This window comes from Epinephelus moara, chromosome 23 (genome assembly GCF_006386435.1).
Source record: "Epinephelus moara isolate mb chromosome 23, YSFRI_EMoa_1.0, whole genome shotgun sequence".
NCBI lineage: Eukaryota > Metazoa > Chordata > Actinopteri > Perciformes > Serranidae > Epinephelus > Epinephelus moara.
The window spans coordinates 9,371,692-9,391,315 of record NC_065528.1 but is presented as its reverse complement, the minus strand read 5'-3'; the positions used below and the strand labels follow the sequence as shown (position 1 = coordinate 9,391,315).

At 40.8% G+C, this 19,624-nt stretch overlaps 1 protein-coding gene across 2 annotated transcripts; it reads right to left on the bottom strand.

The window, feature by feature from the left end:
- Positions 1 to 1,213: 1,213 nt before the first annotated feature.
- Positions 1,214 to 19,471, bottom strand: recql (RecQ helicase-like). 2 transcript variants are annotated; one of them, XM_050035898.1, is made up of 16 exons: positions 19,332 to 19,471; positions 19,041 to 19,204; positions 18,198 to 18,289; positions 17,258 to 17,494; positions 16,048 to 16,227; positions 15,792 to 15,898; positions 12,493 to 12,691; positions 11,710 to 11,876; positions 11,320 to 11,401; positions 11,005 to 11,153; positions 9,854 to 9,971; positions 9,612 to 9,750; positions 9,426 to 9,517; positions 9,097 to 9,313; positions 8,574 to 8,703; positions 1,214 to 3,354 (listed from the first exon to the last, which is right to left on the bottom strand). In XM_050035898.1, exons 3-16 carry the CDS (start codon positions 18,220 to 18,222, stop codon positions 2,659 to 2,661), a joined length of 2,538 nt encoding a protein of 845 aa, XP_049891855.1. In that variant the 5' UTR covers positions 18,223 to 18,289; positions 19,041 to 19,204; positions 19,332 to 19,471; the 3' UTR covers positions 1,214 to 2,658. The 2 variants fall into 2 exon arrangements, with proteins under 2 accessions (XP_049891855.1, XP_049891856.1); XM_050035899.1 differs by lacking the exon at positions 1,214 to 3,354 and adding an exon at positions 5,408 to 5,523 and having other exon boundaries at positions 19,332 to 19,470.
- Positions 19,472 to 19,624: the final 153 nt, after the last annotated feature.

Sequence of the window (19,624 nt, the reverse complement as noted above, 5' to 3'; positions counted from 1 at the left end):
CTGGACTAAAGATAGTTAGAAATGGATTTTTCCCCCCCAATATAGGCTGCTTTTAGACTTAATTTTTTGACAGCATTTCATCTTACACACATTAAATTACAGACTAATCATTAAATGCGGTTGAGTTAGATTTTAAAACCTAGACACCTTTTCAACTGCATATCAACAAAATAATTATTACTGGGTCAGACTAAGAATTTATGTTTTATCTGTACAATCATGTTTTCATCTTCAGTTGCTGTCATCTGTATTTTGTCCCTGTCAGGTTACAGCTGAATACATATATTTAAAAATCAAATGTGCAGTAGGATACCAGCAATTTATCATCCATTAAGTAATCCAAGTCAAGTAAATGATGAATGGCTGAGCTATGCTGAATAAAATGTAATAGTGTCTATAATGTTTCCTTTTTCCACTACTGTATTTGAAGATAGATGTCATGGTCCGTATTCAGTTCAAAACATCAGGCATGAAGACAGGCACATGGTCAGAGAATCAAGGGAAGGAACCAGCCACTAAAATAAGCAGGAATAACAGGAACACAGTTCAGCACAAGCACAGTCAATACCTTATTAGGATGGACAATAAATGGGGGACTGAAATTAACTATGTCAATATACAAACCAGAATACAATACTCCTGGGAGCTGTCCTGCCCCTGCCAAGGTTTTGAGATGAATGGGGGTTTCTAACAATTTCTCAAGAATAGGAGTTTGAGAAATCTGAGGAAAAAGTCTCAAAATATATTTTTTAGAAAAGACGACCAATGGAGGAGAACAAGGAGGAAGAGGAGAAGAATAAAAGGAGGAAGAATAAAAAGAAGAAGTAGAAGAAGAAGAAGAAGAATTCCACCAGGAAAACTTGTTGAAGCAACAGAAAGAACCCAATTACTGAAATCTACATCAGAAAAGGGTTGGCAGAAAGTTTCTTTCATTTTTAAATTCTACTCTTTTTTTTTTTTTACCAACAGTGAATCGTCAATGCAACAGAAGAAATCCATATTGAATCTCAAGATTAATTCCTCACAAGTTGATTAACACACCCTTACAAATCTGAAAATAACATATACAGTCATGTTGTCTCTGATGTTGCTTTTCATTACTCCCTGGAGCCGAGGTGTCACAGTAAATAAAGCATTGTTGCACTGATTTGTACAAGCTTGATCCGGCCATGGGCAATGTGAACAGTCCAATAAGATGACAGCAAAAGCAGAGTTTAGAAACCTTGTGCAGTTTTATTTACAGGTCACATTTCCCTCAGCTGTAACTCACACTGCTGTTATAAATGAAAAATAACAACAAAAATGTAACAAAACTTGGACAGAGGAGTTTACCAATCTGACAGATCTGACAGTTCAACAGGTAGTCAACACACAAAAGACATCTAAGGAATGGCATTATGAAACTAACACACACTAACTTTGGCATTTTGGCCATTGTCATATTGGGTTTGTTTTTTTGGGAGCCAGATGTGACCATATTTAAATAAGAGGGTGAAGCTAACCTTAACATTAGCTGCTAGCTTAGTAACTACAGTGCATTTATGGTTATGGTTAACAGTGATAATTTATTCAATTTCCAGTAAGTACATTTTGTTTTAATGGTTTTAAGGGTCTGTTAATACAACCTAATCCTGGGCAAGACTTTTTTTAGTCGTGTTACAATTAGCTTTTATAAACTGAAAACGATGAAATAGGGACAGCTACAAGGCTGTCACAGTGGTAGCAACTTGACAATGGACTACATCCACTTGTCACCTCCTTGATTATACATAACTTTAATCCATAAGATTGAAAACAGGTGAGTTATATGAAAATTCACCCTTCATACAGATGTCTTGAAATTGTAGATATTAGCTATGGAGACCAAAACTGTTTTTTATACCAGGCTGTAAACATGTTTATTTCTGCTGTAAAGTTGGGCATTTTAACATGGGGGTCTATGGGATTGACTCGCATTTGGAGCCAGCCTCATGTGGCCATTAGGAGAACTGCACTTTTTTTCGGCTGTAGCATTAGCTGCTGGTTTGACACAAACTTTAAAAAGAAATGTTTACAGAGAACCAGCAGGGTTTATGGTATGCAGGCAGCGGGTGCCACTATGAAACAAAATACATACATTTCTTCCTTTGGGATTCTGATTTTCCTCAATGGACATGTGATTTTCAGATGCTTATGTAGTAGCAGGAAAACATAACATAACATAACTCCACTGCATCTATGTGAATTCATCCAAGTTCCTTTAAATGCCCCAAATCACTCTAAATCTGCAATCATAATCTTTTCCCTTTTTGGGCTGCAGTTAATAAGAACAGATTTTCTAATAACAAAGATTATAGAAAAGAGAAGTGCAAGTTTAAATCAGGGTCCAGAACTTCATATTATATTTATGAACACATTCATCAATTTGCAGAACAGCAGCTGAGGTATGAATTATGAAAAATGTTTATAAACCTGTGAAGGGCATTTAAATTTTTTAAGATTTCCTATTTCAGCATCTTTCAAAGTTTTCTTACAGCATATATTTTTGTTTGTAGAAAAATAAAACAATCTGGGGCAGCAGATAAAACCTTTGTGATTACAGTACAACAGCAGCAGCAAATATTTCTTGATAATGAACATTAATTCTAACTGCAGCTGACTGCACTCCAAACTATGGTGTCACCGATGGACCAGCTTCCTCCTGCCACTGACTCGTGTCCACAGGCTGCGAGCCGTCTGGGCGATGGTAACCCTGCGGGGCAGGCGGAGGCTCCTAAGAGGCTCCCTGATACATGCCAGTACTCCTGATTCTGAGGGCTGCCCCAGGTATTCATGGGAAATGTAGTTTATTCTCCTCAGCTGTTTGCTGTAGTAGTTCCTCAGGTCACAGAGCTCCTCGGCTGCAGTCTCAGAGATGATGGAGGAATGTGATGGAGAGCCAGGCACAGTGTTGGTGGCTGTGTCACCACCTGGGGATGGGGAGGAAACTGCTGCTGCCACTGCATCAGCACGGGGTTTCCTCCTCACTCTCTGAGGGGTGGTGGATTTACGTTTAGAACAAAGTTTAGCTGGATGCGATGGTGTTTTCTGACCATCACTGTTTTCTATAATGTTTATTTCAACATCAACCTCAATTTCATGTTGAGGCATGCAGGCCCTCCTTTTATCCTGCTCTTCCTTTCCATGTCTGTCTGTCGGCAGTTTTTCTGCTTGCTCTGTCTGTTTGTCTGTCTGGCTGACTGGCTTCAGGTCTTGTTTCCTGGACAGGTTCCTCTGTTCTTTAATCAGTTTCTGTTTGGGATGTGGGGGACAGCTGTTGTCCATGCCAGTGGGGTCAAAGGTCACATCAATCCCCTCCTCACTGGCTAATGTGTGCTGTAAACATGTGACAACCAAGTGTCAGTGAACGACAGTAGAAAAGTGACACCAGTTTTAGCAGTCACCATCATATTCATTACTTATTGTTGTTTGAGTAATATGCAATTCAGGTATGTGCCATAACAGATAGGCAAAGGGAGTCTATATTGAAGTTTAGCTGACCTCTCTGTGTAGTCAGTGAGAATAAACTGATTATGTTAGCAGGGCCAGTGTGATGAAATGTTAGTGACAGTTAGTGGCAACATGCTTCTGCTTATGAGCAATAGGCTTGGGCGATACTTTAATTTTTACAGCTATCAGTATTGTCAGTCAGTCGGGATCATTTATGCCCCAAAATATCGAGGAGACTTAATACCTCTAGTATCACTGGACTGTCTTCTTTGTCATGATTCAATCAACAGTTCACACATTAAAATAAATGACATATTTCAATTTGTCACTATCAGTCAGTGTCTAACCTCAAAGCTGTGCACTGTCCATCTGACACACTGCATATCCTGTTCCTGTGCCAGGCTATTTTCTTCCAGGGTTCCCACACATTTTACCAATGAATTTTTTAAAAAACTTTTCCATAATATTTTACCCCATTTCCATGACGTTATTTAAGTAAGTTTAGATAATGTAGGCCTACACTGCGATACAGTAATACAATATTGACACACTTACAGAGTATTTGCGGCTCAGCAAACTGCTCGCACTTCCTAACTTTACCCTCTCGTTAGATATTCCTACCACCAATTAGCTGCATATGCCAACAGACAGACCGGCACATATGGGGGGTCTTCATAAAACGTAAGGGCCACGCCCTTTTTTGGGGGCTAGAAAACTGATCCTATAGATGCAATGCAATTTGGCGTGTTTGGATAATGATTTTGCTAATGCTAATGTTAGCATTCATTTAAACAAATTAAGGTGTTAGTTCTTCGCTGTAAAGTAGGCCTAGTTTTTTGAAAAAGTGACAGTGTAGACATAGTCACAGAATAACCTGTGCTTCAGTAGCATAGCTTTTTTCATCTAGCCTTCATTTAAATGTTAACTATGTATATACAGTTGTAATGTGCAATGAATAAGTGAATATTCATATCATAAGACTGTGATTTTTTTTAAAAAAAGGCAGCATCTTCAAAATTTGGCTAACATGCTATGAACTAATGAAAAATTGTGGAGGAGTTTTAAAGATAAAGATGTTTGGATCTATCAGTTTCCTGTATCCACAGGGCAACACAATATATCAGAGCTCCATTTTAAGCAGCCACATACAGCTGCACAACATTTCATCGAGCTAGCTTGCTAGTGAGCTACACCACCCTACATCCATTAGCAGAGTGGCTAAACAAGGGGCACATTAGTTAAAGGTAGGGTCTGGAGGATTTTCCAGCTGCTGTTTGTAAACACACATTCAAATTCGGCCCCTCCTATCAGGCTCAACTCTCAGGGTGTACGGAGCCCGGAGGTACGGAAGAAGGCTTCACAGAAGAGGTTCAGGCAAGGCTCGCGCTGGTGCACGCTGGTGCATGCTCGGGCACGGCACCTGCGCTCTCTCATTGGCTGGGGAAATCTCTGCCCAGAAGCGGTCAGAGCTCACAAAAACATCAAAATACAGTTAAAGGCAGGAGCTCTGCAAACAGAGTCACCACCACACATGAGTAGAAGCCCATAGGTGATGATTAAGCAGGATTTCATTTGTATATGTCTATATTTTGTTTTGTTTGAAAATCCTCCAGATCCTACCTCTAATCTCATATTTTGTTGCAAAAAGTGTCAACAGGAAGATCAATGCAATCAAACTGAGCCAATAATGTCCTTTTATCGCCCAAGCCTGCTGGTTAGAAACAAATAGATGACATCATGCTGATTATTTTAAAACCATTAAGAGCATTTTAAATAACTTAAAAAGAGATTTTCTGTGTTGACTAATACTCCCGCACTTAGACTGCCTGATCCACGTGTGAAGCATGAAGTAAAGGTCTGGACAGTGCCATGCCAACAGAAGCAGTAGTGAACAGAAGAAAGAATGATGGACTGTACTTTGTCAGCTTGTCTTCTGGACAGGGTGGGGGGTTAGGGGAGCTCTGTCTTGACTTTCTTGGACACAGGGGCGTCTCCACCGCTTTGTACTGATCTCTTTCCCTCTTTGGCTTTGCCCTGGCCACTCACAGCTTTTACCTGCAGGTCATTAACAACAGTCTTTACCTGAGAGGGTTCAAGGACCTACATGGAGTGGATGAGGGAAAACTAGAGGGGAGGACATTCAAGTTTGCACATGGACAAAAATGACAGAATCCTCCGTTCATCATCACACTGGCTGATGCTGGGGATCCCCAGAGGTCTCTGTACTCAGATCATCTTTCAGGTTCTTTGCTGAGTCTTTCCAGATCTACATGGAACTGTTTAGGACCTGAGCTTAAAAATCAAATAAAAAATGCTAGTCAAAAATGCCTATCATAAGTGCTTAAGTGGTCTGAACAACAGTCTAATTACCCCAAATTATTCAATTTAAATATTAAACCACATCTCATGGTCTTCATCAAAAAATCTGCTGATGAAGACCATGACAGGCATTTAAAAGTCCACAGACAGAAAATATATTAAATGGACTGTGAGCTATGAGTGTTTTGTCAAACTACCATTCACAAGGTCAAGAATTAACTTTGGCGTTATTAAAAAATGTATCTTCTAAAACTGATCATTTGAAATATGATTTTAAAATCTTTAATTTCTGTTAAATTACTTCACTGACAATCTCAATGGTTATTTAAGCATCACTGTTTGTGTAACATGATATAAATATGTAACTCAGGTAAGTAAGTAAAAATCCATAGGTCACACTTTGATATTTTTCCCAGCCCAGTCACCACAAGAAAATGTTGGCATTGTTCATTTCTGCAAACCACGATTATGTTACATTAGTACATTTCATTTGTATCATATGAAAGTTTCTAAAGTGACGTAGTATCATCAGGAGGTGGAGGGGATGGTGGATAGCAGGACACCTTGGTGACACGCCTGCTGAGCTGTAGACCACTGTTCGAGACCAAAAAGCAACAAAACCTGTTTTGTTCGAGAAAGTGATCACTGTGTTTCCAGCAGCTATTTAGGCACAAACAGCAGTTGATTTTTTACCAAGACATCACTGTTAGTCCTGCCAGGATAGTGTTACAAAAATTGCCTGGTTTTTTTGGGTTTTTTTAACTAATACCCCTTTTCCACCGAATTCATGCACGTATGTGGGTTTTTCAAACACGGGCAAACCCGCGAAGAGTAGGCTACAGACTTTTTTTCCCATTATCAGTAGACAAGAGTGGCTCTGCAGCACATGAGTATGCCTTTGTGTGTATGGGTGGGGTTTTTTGGTGTGACACATTCGACATCACAGACAGGCCGGAGAACAGGTAAAAAGTAGAGAGGAGTAGGGAAACTTTATGGTGGCTACTTGATGGGGTGGCTGTGGGTCAGGAGGTGGAGTGGGTCATCCCCTAATTGGTCGATTGGCGGCTCTCTGCTCCTTCGGTTTGAAGTATCCTCGGGCAAGATACTGAATCCCAAATTGCTTCCGATGGTTGTTCCAAAGTAGCGTGTGAATGGTTACTAAGTAGCAGGTGGCACCATGTATGAAAGTCTTGGCCACCAGAGTGTGAATGTGTGTGTGTGTGTGTGTGTGTGTGTGAATGGGTGAATGTGACATAGTGTAAAAAGTGATTTGAGTGGTCGGATGACTAGAAAAGTGCTACACAAGTGCAGTCCATTTACCATGTACTTCTTTTTATATCTGTCTTACTTATTCAGTCTCTCTTTCAAACTTGGTTCAGAGTAATTTGAATCAATGTTTGAGCGCTGCTTGTGCGGAAACGGATGGTATTTTGTGGGTGGCGTGTCATTGTATCTTGACGGTATAGATTAGCACATTCACCTGGATGTTGTGTTTTCATCAATGACAATCGGAGGTGGAGGCAATAATATCCATGACTACTGCAGAGTCATTTGACCCAGGTGTGAAGGCTGATTTAAACCCTTCTCATTGCATTAAAGAGCCAAATGTAAGCAGGTGTTAGCAGTTTTTTTGTGTAGTGGAAAAGGGGCTTAAGACATCGCTGCTTTTCCTGCCAGGGTGGTGGCACGAAAAGCAATTGTTTTTACTGAGGTATTGCTCTGTTTCTAGCCGGGATTGTGCCCTCCAAACCAAGCATTTTAAGCTAAAACATTATTTAACCACAGCATTACACTAAATAATAACGTGCAAATGTAACGTATCTGTGGTTTGCAGAAATGTACAATGCTAGCATTTTGTTTTGCAGGCCACTGGGTTGGTTTAAGTAGTGGTCTATGCCAGTAATAGTTGTTTGGCCTCGTACCTTTCGATCAGCTGTGCAAATCATAGTGGCAAAATTAAGAGCAGCAGTGGAATCTACATCAACTACAACTATTTAATCTATGATTAATTATGTTAGAATACTAATGATCATTATCAGTCGTGGTCATGGTGCGAAGGTTATTTTCCTGTGAAATCTTGATAATAAAAACACAAAAATCCTCTAATCACTATGTGGACATAAGTCTTTTGTATGTGTTTATAAGTGTGCAGCATAAACATCACAATATTTAGCTTCAATTCAATTTTGACTTACCTCGATGGATTATTAGAAACAATTAGAAAATATCTGACAACATTTAAGGTGACATGGAGGAAAGACACAATAGAAGAAGAGGAAACTGGTTAGAGACTTCACAAAGAGAACACAGAAGATCGAAAGAAAAATCACATTATTACACAAACAGGAGATACAGGAAAATAATATTCAGTGGAGCACTAAAGAGAGAAGAAAACATATACTGTAATGTACAACATTTGTACTCATTGTTTGCTTGTCACAGATAACCTGTTTTTACAGTGTATGGTGGCCAACATGCATAGCTGAATTGTTTAGGGTGGGTCCTACATTCACACTTGATTCTAATTTCTAAATATGCTTCATAAATATGGACCCTAATCCAAATTGGAGGCGGCTATCAGGCCCCAACCCTACATTGATTTTCTAAACTTAAATACATACTGTGAATAAAATTGTTTTCAGATGGTGTTACACCTCTTCCTAACTGGGAACGATGCAAACGAGCGAACATCAGCTTGATTACATGCGTATGATCCAATATACTAGATCCAGTGAACTTCTGTTTGACTGCTTTGTGATATATCACTGTGGGCAGCATTTACTCACCACAGCAGATCCAGCCCCTGTTGTCCTCATGTTCATACTGAGTGTGTGAGTCTGGTTCTTCAGCAGAGGAGCTTTGCGGCCAAGCTTCATGTAAAAGTAGGTGGTGTATGGAGTGATGCTGAAATCCTCTCTGAAGTCAACAGACAGAATCTATGTCAGAGTCTAAACTGTCCAAAGCATGTTCTTACAATATATATCTAGTGGGAGTAGCTCAATTAACTGTTAATTATTGTCTGATAGTAACAGATGTTTTTGTATTGCAGAGACCTTAAGGGTAGGGCCAGATCTAAATCGGTTCTGAAAGTCCAGAGTCTTCCATAATTTATTACACAAACTTTCAAGAGGAATGCTCTCTAGGCAAACTGCATCATACCAACCCCAAACTACCAGCCTCCATATGCTTCAAAGGCTAATAAGCCTATTTGTCATAATAAAGACAAAATAAAGAACAAAAAAGTCAGTGTGTTTTGGACCATGGTTGTACTTGTATTTTAAATACAAACTACAGAACATGATGAGTCACCTGAGGTACCCCTTCAGCAGCAGCTGAATTATCACAGCTTCAGCCTGCAGTCGAGACAGTGTGGTGGTCTGGATCATCTTCCTGCGCTTGGCTGGGCCTTTCCCCATCCAGGCCTCAACCAGCTTCAGAGGAGTCAGCTTCTCATCCATTGACCCTGCTAACTCCAGGATCTGCACCACCTGCTTGGCATGCTCGGTAATGTCCACGGTGGTGGAGTCTGCAGGGATAGAGATCGGACTATTACTCACTCAAATTTAGAGAAGATGGCTTTTCACAACCTTGAAGAACACATGCAACCATGATGTTTATTGACACACAGACACACGCACCTTTTGCATGGCGGCAAGTATCACACATCTGGTTGCATCCTTCATCGTCCCACACCTCATCAAAATGAACAGCCATGAGAGAGCGTCGACACCTTCACACAGCAAACATGACACTCAGCAGACCTTCGAGTCATGGTACATGAAGAACAAACTGTGCGTGTATGTGTGTGTGTGTGTGTGTGTTACCTGTCAATGTTTTGGCAGTAGTCAACCATCTGCAGCAGCTTCTGCTGACCGACGTTCTCCATCACCACCATGGTGCTGATCCGGAAGATATCAGAGAAACCAAAGTAGACGACGCAGTCTGCTTGGCGGTCGTCTCGTCCTGAAGATACACAGACATCAGGAATTTAACGAGATGTATCTGCAAAAACACTAGAGCAGTATAAACTAGTATTGTGTCCTGACAGAAGACAAACAGTGTCTACCTGCGCGTCCACTCTCTTGGTAGTAGTTCTCGATGGACTTGCTGATGGTGTGGTGGATGACAAACCGGACGTCAGGCTTGTCGATGCCCATGCCAAACGCCACTGTGGCAACCACCACCTATAGAACAACACAGTCACGTACCGTAACATGTTCAAATATAAGCAGTAAGTGTGTATCTTTTATAAAAGGGCATTCGTACGTATTGCCCTCATCATCCTTTGTTTTGTTTTGTTTTTTGGCTGGATCAGAGAGGCGAGGCCAGCTCTATAAATGCTAAAGTCTCTCAATGAGTGAGTTATGAGTATGAACCTAGCTAGCTAACTAGCCAGTCCAATGGCACTTTTTGATGGGGGGGAAGAGAGGATCAACTCATCAGTCTGTTTGTATTTGAGTTTGTAGGCTGGACCACAACAATGGGGCCAGCTCATGCCAGCTCAGTAAAGTAAAAGTAAAAGTCAAAGCCAACGAAAGTCCGACTTAAACTTAACTCATATAAAGCCCTGCTAAAGCCGACATTTTGATGTTGCTATTTGCTTTCAAAGAGTAGTCCTGTGTCGTTCTAGAATGTAAACATCCATCATGTGTTCCAACAGACATTTAAGGGTTAGTGGGTTAGTGAATTGTATTGCCCTGGGCTTATTTTACCCTGGGTTAACAATCAGTATGTTTGCATGACATTAGAGAAAATCGATTTATTGTGTTAGCCCGACTAATATTGGACTTTTAAAAAGTAAAATGTACAGAGCTGTAAAGTTGTCTACCAAGGTACCAGTTTGTCAGTAGCTAACTTGTTTGTTGATTGTTTGGTCTGCGACATAATACGTCAACCGAATACTAACCAGCTGAAAGGGGGCGTATGGCCACCCATGGTAGTGGAGTCGGACATACTTCGGTCAATAAATTGATTCCACTCCCGTGCTTGTATACTGGGACAAGGACAGGAGTCTAATTAAATGGCCTTGTTGAGCTTTAACTGTGAATGGTACTGACTGTGTGTGTGTGAAAAGGGGCTAAGTAAGCCCTGGGATAAGAATATGCTGCGTGAAAGACCTCCAGTCACCATAATCAAAGAATTAAAGCAAATCTTGGCCCAATATTCTGGAGTCCCTCCTGTGAAAGAATAATACCAGTACGTGTCACACCCAAATACCTGGATTTTGTTGTTGGTCCATTTGTGGTGAACACGAGACTTATCATTAGGATCCATGTTAGCGTGGTAGGGATAGGCAAGGATGTCTCTCTTCTGGAGTTCAGATGACACTGACTCTGCATCCTTCTGAGAGAACACATACACGATCCCTGTGGCACACACACCAGGAAAAATGACTGCTGAACAAGACTGCTCTGTATGTGAATTTATACACCTTAAATAATCTATTCAGTCCTAAACCTGAGCATATTAGCCTCAGTGTGATGCATTATATTTGCTTTTTCTGAGTCTCATCAGTCTTGTGTGCTGCAGTACCTGACTGATCCTTGTATCTGTTCTTGATCAGAGAGGCAATGTCACTTATTGATACATCATAGTTAGAATCTTTAACACGAACCTGAAAAAAGAGCAGAATTCAGTGTTACTGGAATATTTCCCATAGAGGTGTGAAACTAAGTTGTTAAATTTGTTCAACAGGTGTGAGGTAGTACGTAGAGATGACAGTATGTTTTTTGTAACAGGCTGAACATGCAAAAACACAAAATGGTCATTTGTGTATTATAATTTGTGGATTTTAACTGGTCTGACAGGTGTGTAAGCAGGATTGTGCAGCGCATGTGTGCCTGTGCTTGATGAAGAGACATTCGGTGTGTGTGTTTGTGCAGGAAGCAGGTGGCTGAGAGGTGGAGTTGCTGTGGTTACCACCTCGTAGTAGAGGTTAGTTCGGTTGAAGGACGCAGAGAGTGTGATTGGCTTTTGCACACACAGGATCTTCTCACAGTCCTTGAGGACGCTGCTGGTGGCGGTGGCTGTGAGGCCAAGCAGCGGGACTTTGGGGAACTGCCTCTTCAGGATGCCAAGCAGTTTATAATCTGCACAGGGTCATACATACAAACACATAATTAGCAACTTTGAAGATAAACCTAGAATTTTGATCAGAAGGGGTATGGTTGCCTCAAGCCTCCTAGAGACTGTGGGATTTTAGCATCATCTAAGTTTAAACGGTGCGACATGGATCTAAAAAACTTGGGTCTATACTGAATCCTAGGCTACAGCATGCGTCCATCAGCGTCAATACGCAAGAACGAAATATCATCAGCGTGCGTCATCCATCTATGTCACTGTGGTGGTAAGAGACAAATGAAAACAAAGTCGAGCCCAATGCATTAGCATTGTTGCGCCGATCAGTGCGTCATTTCATGCTGGATTTCTATTGGTTGGTTGGTAGGCATAGGTCGTAACAGCAGTCACACTGTGAGATGGTCATCCCAAATTTCTAACATGATTTTATCCCAGGCTGTCTTTGATTGCAAGACCATGTCAATGGCCATCCCTGAACCTCTCTCACTGGGCAACACAGGACCACCATTTTAGAGCCACGAACAAAGATATCGCCCAAATCTTTCGGATTGGTCATCTTTCTATGAAAAGCCCAAACCAGGCTTTAGAAGCACCATACTTCCACCCCTCCATCCTAGTGAAGCTCACCTGGTCTGAAGTCATGTCCCCACTGGCTGCAGCAGTGCACCTCGTCCACAGCGATGCGACTCAGACGGTTTGCGTTGTAGGCTTTCTCCAGACGAGACATGAGCAGCTTGCTCTTGGCGATCTTCTCTGGAGTCACGTACACCAGCTTAAAGGGGGCCTTGGGATCAGTCAATCCATTCATGACGGTCTTGGCATGCTCCTAAAAAATGTATAAACATTGCTTTTTCATTTTTTTACACTGTGAAAGCTGACATTTTAAACCCCACAAAAACTCTGGTATACCATGATACTACCCAAGCCTGGAGCAGAGTATTTAGAAATCCCGATGGCATTATTTCCATTTCCGTCAAAAATACAGATGCTCCTCTTAATTATTAACTCATAGTAAGAGGCTGTATTGATTGAGGTTGTATTGTATGTAGTGCACATCATGCGCCACCACAGGTCAGTTTTCACTGGTGCAAAAGGCAGCTGAGCAGACAGACATGGTTACTGGAAGAGGTGGGGATAATGTTACAGGACTGAATACAGCCGGGAGCCACGACAGGGAAAGACTGCAGGAAAAACAGCATTTTTTTTTTTTTTTACAACTTTCTCTGTGAATTAAGGGTTTATTTCAACCACACCTAACTAACTAGATGACTAAGAACACTAACTTAAACGGTTTTGTTTATTTTGTTTCTGTTGAGCTTGGATGAACTGTGTTTAACAATGACTTTACAAGGCAATTAAGCCAGTCTTAGTTTGGTAAAAGACAGAATCTTAAATTTTAAAAAGGTGTGAAGTTGTATTTCTGGAAATAGGTGTAAAGGCCCTGACACACCAAGCCGACAGTCAGCCATGGGTCAATGTTGGATCGTCAGTGAGTGTCTGTCACTGTAGTCAGTGTGATGTGTCCCGCACTGTTGCCCAGTGTCTGCTTCTCTTTTTGACGATTCAGCATGTTGAATCAGCGACAGTGACAGTGGAGCCCGTCGGTGAATGAAATCACTCTGATCAGCAGTTCAGCTCAGCACACGAGACGACAAACGGAAGTGAGGAAAGTAAACAAACCGCTGAAGTCAAGAGGGAGTGAGACTTAAACAAACTTGTAACATAAGGTAAGATTATTTTTCTTTAGCATTGAGCTCTTAAGCAGAAACAAGATGGTTTGTGTAGTTGCTCACTCCTGCAGAGTAAATATGGTTTGTTCTCATTGGATTGTGTTGTGAATGTGCTAACATGCTAACTAACATCAAGACGGTCTTCCGGTTTCCCTTTCTGAATGCCAATAACAGATTTTTAAAACGGTCAATTCACCAAATTAACAAAACCTCTCACTTACTTTTTGTTATATCTGGCCAGATAGTTTTGGTTTTACAAGTTTGAGATATCTCACCCTAAGATGTCTACCTCCACCCCAATACTACAGAGGAAAATGAAATAAAGTTTCTAAAGCTCACACCTGTGAAAAAATATATTTAAAAAAAATCAACAGCAACATCTTCCCCGAAACAGTGTCCTCATTAATCTATGTCATCTACAAGTCAAGTCAAGTTAAGTTTATTTATATAGCACATTTCATGCAAGCGCAGACTCAGTGTACTTAAAAACAGAAACAAAGGTACATTGTACACGACAAAACATAAACATTATGATAAGAGTGACTAACATTTATAAAAACACACAAGATGTAATCAAAGGTGTTAGTTAAACAAGATAAGAGGATATCTTTCTTATCACGGTTAAAAACAGGAGATAATAACAATAATAATACTAATTCAGTAAACCTAACTAAAAGCTTTTGAGAATAGATATGTTTTAAGTTTGCTTTTAAAAGAAGATACTGAAGTAGCAGACCGTAGTTCAATTGGTAACGAATTCCAGAGAGTGGGACCATAATGACTGAAAGCACCAAAACCTGAATTGGAGTTGATTCTAGGTATTGTGAGGAGACCTTTGTTTGATGATCTAAGGGATCTCTCTGGTACATACTCAGTGAGCATGTCAGAAACGTAGGAGGAGCTAACCGATTAAAACATTTATAAACAATAAGAAGAACTTTAAAATCAATTATTTGTTTTACTGGGAGCCAGTGCAATGATGATAAAATCGGGGTACCTTTTGATTTTTGTTAGTACCCTAGCAGCTGCATTCTGAATAAGCTGGAGTTTGTTTAATGTTTGTTTTGGCAGTCCAGCAAAGAGGGCATTGCAGTAGTCTAGTCCACTAGAAATAAAAGCATGAACCAGCTTCTCAGAATCTAATTGGGATAAAAAACATCTAACTTTTGCAATATTTCTCAAGTGATAAAATGCTGTCTTAGATATATTAGAGATGTGCTTGTGAAAGTTGAGGTCAGCATCAAGAACCACACCTAAGTTTTTGACATGATCACATGGTTGAACAGATAAGGGAGTAAGCAGGGATTGAATTTCATGCCTCAGGGCCCTAGGACTAACAACAAGACTCTCCGTCTTGTCCTGATTAAGCTTTTGCTCATCCAGGAACTGATATCTGAGATGCACTGGATGAGATTGTTGAGAGGGTCATATTCATTGGCAGAAACCGATATGTATAGCTGTATATCATCAGCATATGACTGATATGAGACTTTATATTGCTGAATAATGGACCCAAGAGGAAGCATGTATAATAAAAGAGGACCTAAAATCGATCCTTGAGGGACACCATATGGAATGCTTATCTTATCTGAAGCAAAATTACCGATGGACACAGAGAAAGATCTTCCACTGAGGTAAGAAGAAAGCCAGTTCAGAGCTGTACCTTTAAGGCTTAAACAGTGTTCAAGACGTTGAATAAGAATTTCATGATCCAAAGTATCGAACGCTGCGCTTAGATCAAGAAGTACCAGAACAGAGACTTTATGGTCTGTAGTTGTCAAAAACCAGTGGATCAAGATTATTTTTCTTTAACAGTGGTTTCACAACAGCATGTTTGAGACATGAGGGGAAAGTTCCAGAAAGTAGGGAGACATTAACAATGTCAAGAACATCCTCCACCATACAACTAAAAACATTTTTGAACATTTTAGTTGGCATCATGTCAAGAGCACATATTAAAGAACTGAGCTGCTGCACTACATCATGCAGCTCACAGGATTGAATCAGGGCAAAGTTGGAGAGAGTGTTAGCAATGTTACGCTGAGTCAAAGAGACGTGATCATGTCAACAGTTTTATCAGCGGTTCTGTGGAATCTGAGGTTCATGCATGGTTGTCAAAGAGTAGCCGAAGAGCAGATTGACAGACTGAAAGGTTGAAGTGAAATAAATAAGCAGAATATGGCTGCCAGTCATTACCTTGCTACTGGACGCATTCAGCATGACTGCTGACACATTGATGGACGTCAAGCACATGATCTGGTCCTCAATCAGGGACACCAGGGGACTGACAACCAGTGTAAAACCTGACATAAAACACACTCAGGTAATGAGATTATAGTGGGAAAGACTGAGACAGTACGCATGTATGTACTCATAAGATGAACAGAATTATCTTAGAAACTACAAAAGTGGTATGTGAGCATCAACACTGTATATATGTGTGCCAGTGTACCATTGGAGCAGACTGCAGGCAGCTGGTAGCAGAGGCTTTTTCCTCTTCCTGTAGGCATCACCAGGTACAGATCTTTTCCTGACATGGTCAGGTTGATGGCCCTCAGCTGCAGTGGTCTGAACGTGGAGAGATGGAATGTGTCCTTCAGGTGACGCTCCACTTCTTTGGACCATGGAAAATCTACCAAATCAATAAAGCATGGGGAAATTGTTTGGAGTGTTTGGAAAAACACAGACTTCACTCTAAAGTATTTTGTTACAAATTACATTTGAATTTTTTCAGGCCTGTCAGATAAATTACACAATACAGTTTCTCACTGAACACAAAGTTTTATTTATTTATCTATTCATTTATTTATCAAAAGTATGGTTGTCATAACACTTGGTTTTAGGAGGTGCTGCAGTCCCCACAGAACCCCTACTTCAGATGCCCATGTTACGCTCATAACATGGGCATAACATATCAGCGATTTTTTTTTGCAATTAAATTACAGGGGCAAGTGGAAATTGCAGAAACAGCTGGGATGTTGTCTGGGATTTTGAGTCTTTTATCATGACCATTCAGGGTTTCCCACAGAATTAGAATCTATTTATGACGGGGGGGGGGGGGGGGGGCTGCAAAAGCTGATCGTGACAGATCTGCCATTTCATGCAGTCCTGTAGGACTGTCTCCATGAGCCACTCTCCCAGTTAGCATGAGCTAACACAGCACAAAGAGGTCTCATCACTACTCGTCATGTTTTTCTGGCAACATTGCCGGCAGAAGCCGACATTGGAAGGGCTCGACTCTGTTATTCAACCTGTTAATAAACATTGAGTAACGTTAGCTTTGTGATGCTAACAATTAGCCCTGTTGCTGTGTGTGTGTGTGTGACTGTCCCAGGCGCAGAGCTCTGATCTGGCAGCAGTCTCTTGATAAAAAGAGAGAGACAGAGGCTGAGTGAATCAATGAGCTGCATGCAGCTCTAAAATAAAAAGAGATTTTACACATTTTAAAAAGTTAAATTTGCAGGAAAGTTGTGGTGACTGGACAACAATGCAGGGTCGCACAGAATTCACAGGGATTTGCTGAGCTTGCCTTAATATTTTCACTTACAACATCATGAAATATTAGAGGGACTGAGTTTTGAGGCTCTGCTACAAAACTTTCAACCCAAGTAGCACCAGTGCTGTGCAAAAAAAGAAAACGTACAGCCCTGAGTGTAGAGTACCTGTGCCATCATAGAGCTGCATCTCCTTCTTGCTCATTACTGAATCAGCTCCAGATGATTTTGAGGAAGATGAGGATGAAGAGGATGACGGCTGGGCAGCATCACAGTCCTCCTCCAGCTGCTGCAGGAGTGCATTTTTACGAGTAGTCAGCTCGGCCTGCTTCTGCAGGAGCTCTGTGATCTGCAGCTCCACTAACTCCAGCTCTGCCTCCACTGAGTCCAGCTCTGCCTGCACATCTGAGAAGTAACAGACACACCAGGAACACTGTTAGGGACACTGATTCTGAGCAGATACATGGACATGTGAATGGAGATAGGATGGCTGCACTAAGATAGTTGCAAACCCATTTTACTTCTATTTCACTGTTTTATTGGGAAAAAAAGATAAGAAAGAAAATGTTCTTCACTTCTGAATATGTAAAATGTTACTCAAAGTTATAATACATGATTTAGATCAATGAATCCAGTAAACTACAGTCCACTTAGCACTTGTATCAAATTAGTAACAGGCAGGCAGGGATAGACTGCATGATTATAGAGTAACATGTGCAGCAGGTTTTCTCAGTGGAGTTATCCTAAGAGTATGAACAGGGAGGAGACTGTCAGGTCTTGCACCTGCACAGGTTTAAGACCTCTGGGGATCACACCTCCACAGTTAATGATGTCATTCCATCTCTTTGTACCTCCCCTCAGAGTCCCATTAGAGCTGAGGCAGGGTGTGATCTGTCATCAGTCCCCATGAAATCAACCTCCTCTCACAGAAAAACAACAACAGGATTATCACAGAAGACTTTCTGTATGTTTACATATTGGCTCTGTTGCCCTGCTTGGTCTCCAATAAGGTTTGGCTCATTTTTCACACAAATAAAACTAATTCAAAGTAGTTAGATGACAACATATCTGCACAGTTTGTTTCTTGGCTTGGAAAGAACTGACTTACCCTTGCTTCCACCATCACCATCCATGTTTGTCAGACTGATCTGCTCAGAGAGGAGCCAACCTTCAGACTGTAAGAGATGCAAATATGATTTCCTGTAAAACAGAAAGACATGAAAGTCAGTTTTGCCGTACTGTGAATCTGACTGGGCCCCATTTTTTTTCAAATGTGGAACAAACTTAGGTTACTCCTGCCTCTACTACAGTTATCTGACTGCACACTAGTTAATGGTGCTGTATAATTTAGTTCTTGATTGTTTATGTGAGTGAATATCCGACTTATTCTTTTAGTTCAGTGTTTTAAGTGTAATAATTTGATTTTTTATATAAAAACGTGTCAGTATTAATACATTTTAGTTAGCTAAATTATTAGAGTTATTATCAAGTGGAGCATTTATAATCTAATTTCCAACCACTGCCAGTTCACCTCTAATGGAGCAGTGTAACCAGGACAAACTAAGTAACTATTTCAGGCTACAGCTATATAACGTTACCCATCATTAACTAACGTAACTGTAGTGACTAAGTACATAAATTTCACATAGCGTTAGCCAACCCAAACTACTTATTGTATCTTAACATAAGCTAACTTAGCTAAGACTCCACAGCGCTGCACCTGTCTCATCACACAGGAAACAGCACAGTTAAGTTAGCTGTTAGCTTCTTGACGGATACTCTCACCATACAAACATATTGGAGCATCATGTTTAACGGCTTCTCGCTCTCGTGTCACTGCTACATAAGCTTCCCTACTTGAAACACTTCCTCTCTGCTGTCGGTAAAATGGGTTAACACGTCTGGGACAAGACTTTGGAAAAGCAGAAAATATCAAATACAAGTGACGAACCATTCAAAAACTCTGTCCAGGCCCCTTTCTTGTTGGTGAATCCACTTCACGGTTGCTATAGTACTGTGGCACTATACAGACACAGACCGCGCCGGGTGCAATGAAGTACTTGAAGTCTTGAATTAAACCCGGAGTTCTGCCTGCTAGGCAACTTCCGCCTCCTGCTGCAGGATTGACACACATTATTATCAAATATGGCTCGTTTTATAAATGTATAAATGAAGCTTATATAGTCTACGTTTAAAACATAACCTAGAAGGAGCACAATATTGTACTTTTTAAGTTCCATACCAGCGCTGCCTGACATAATTACCACAGGGCAACTATATCCCGCGTATTCAAGCGGACGTTGTACCGAAATGGAAATGTTTCTCATTTTGAGTTGGTATTCTTGTCATATGCAGTCCAGTAGTGGTGTGTTATACCAGCAGAGAAGCAGTAATGCAGTTGCTGAGAGAATATATATAAATTAGAACATTTATTGCGGATGTCTCGTCATCAATGACGTATCCCGCGGTGAACACAAAGCATCCTGGGAACTCGTGTAACATACGAAGAGCAGAGGCGCCAAATATGAATCCAGT

Excerpts from the sequence above, each read along its gene's own strand:
- recql (XM_050035898.1), bottom strand. The coding sequence starts at position 18,222 with ATGGATGGTGATGGTGGAAGCAAGG. Across the intron at positions 11,402-11,709 it reads GAACTAACCTCTACTACGAG|GTTCGTGTTAAAGATTCTAA; the intron begins GTGGTAACCACA and ends CTCTTTTTTCAG. Across the intron at positions 9,518-9,611 it reads TACTGCCAAAACATTGACAG|GTGTCGACGCTCTCTCATGG; the intron begins GTAACACACACA and ends TGCTGTGTGAAG.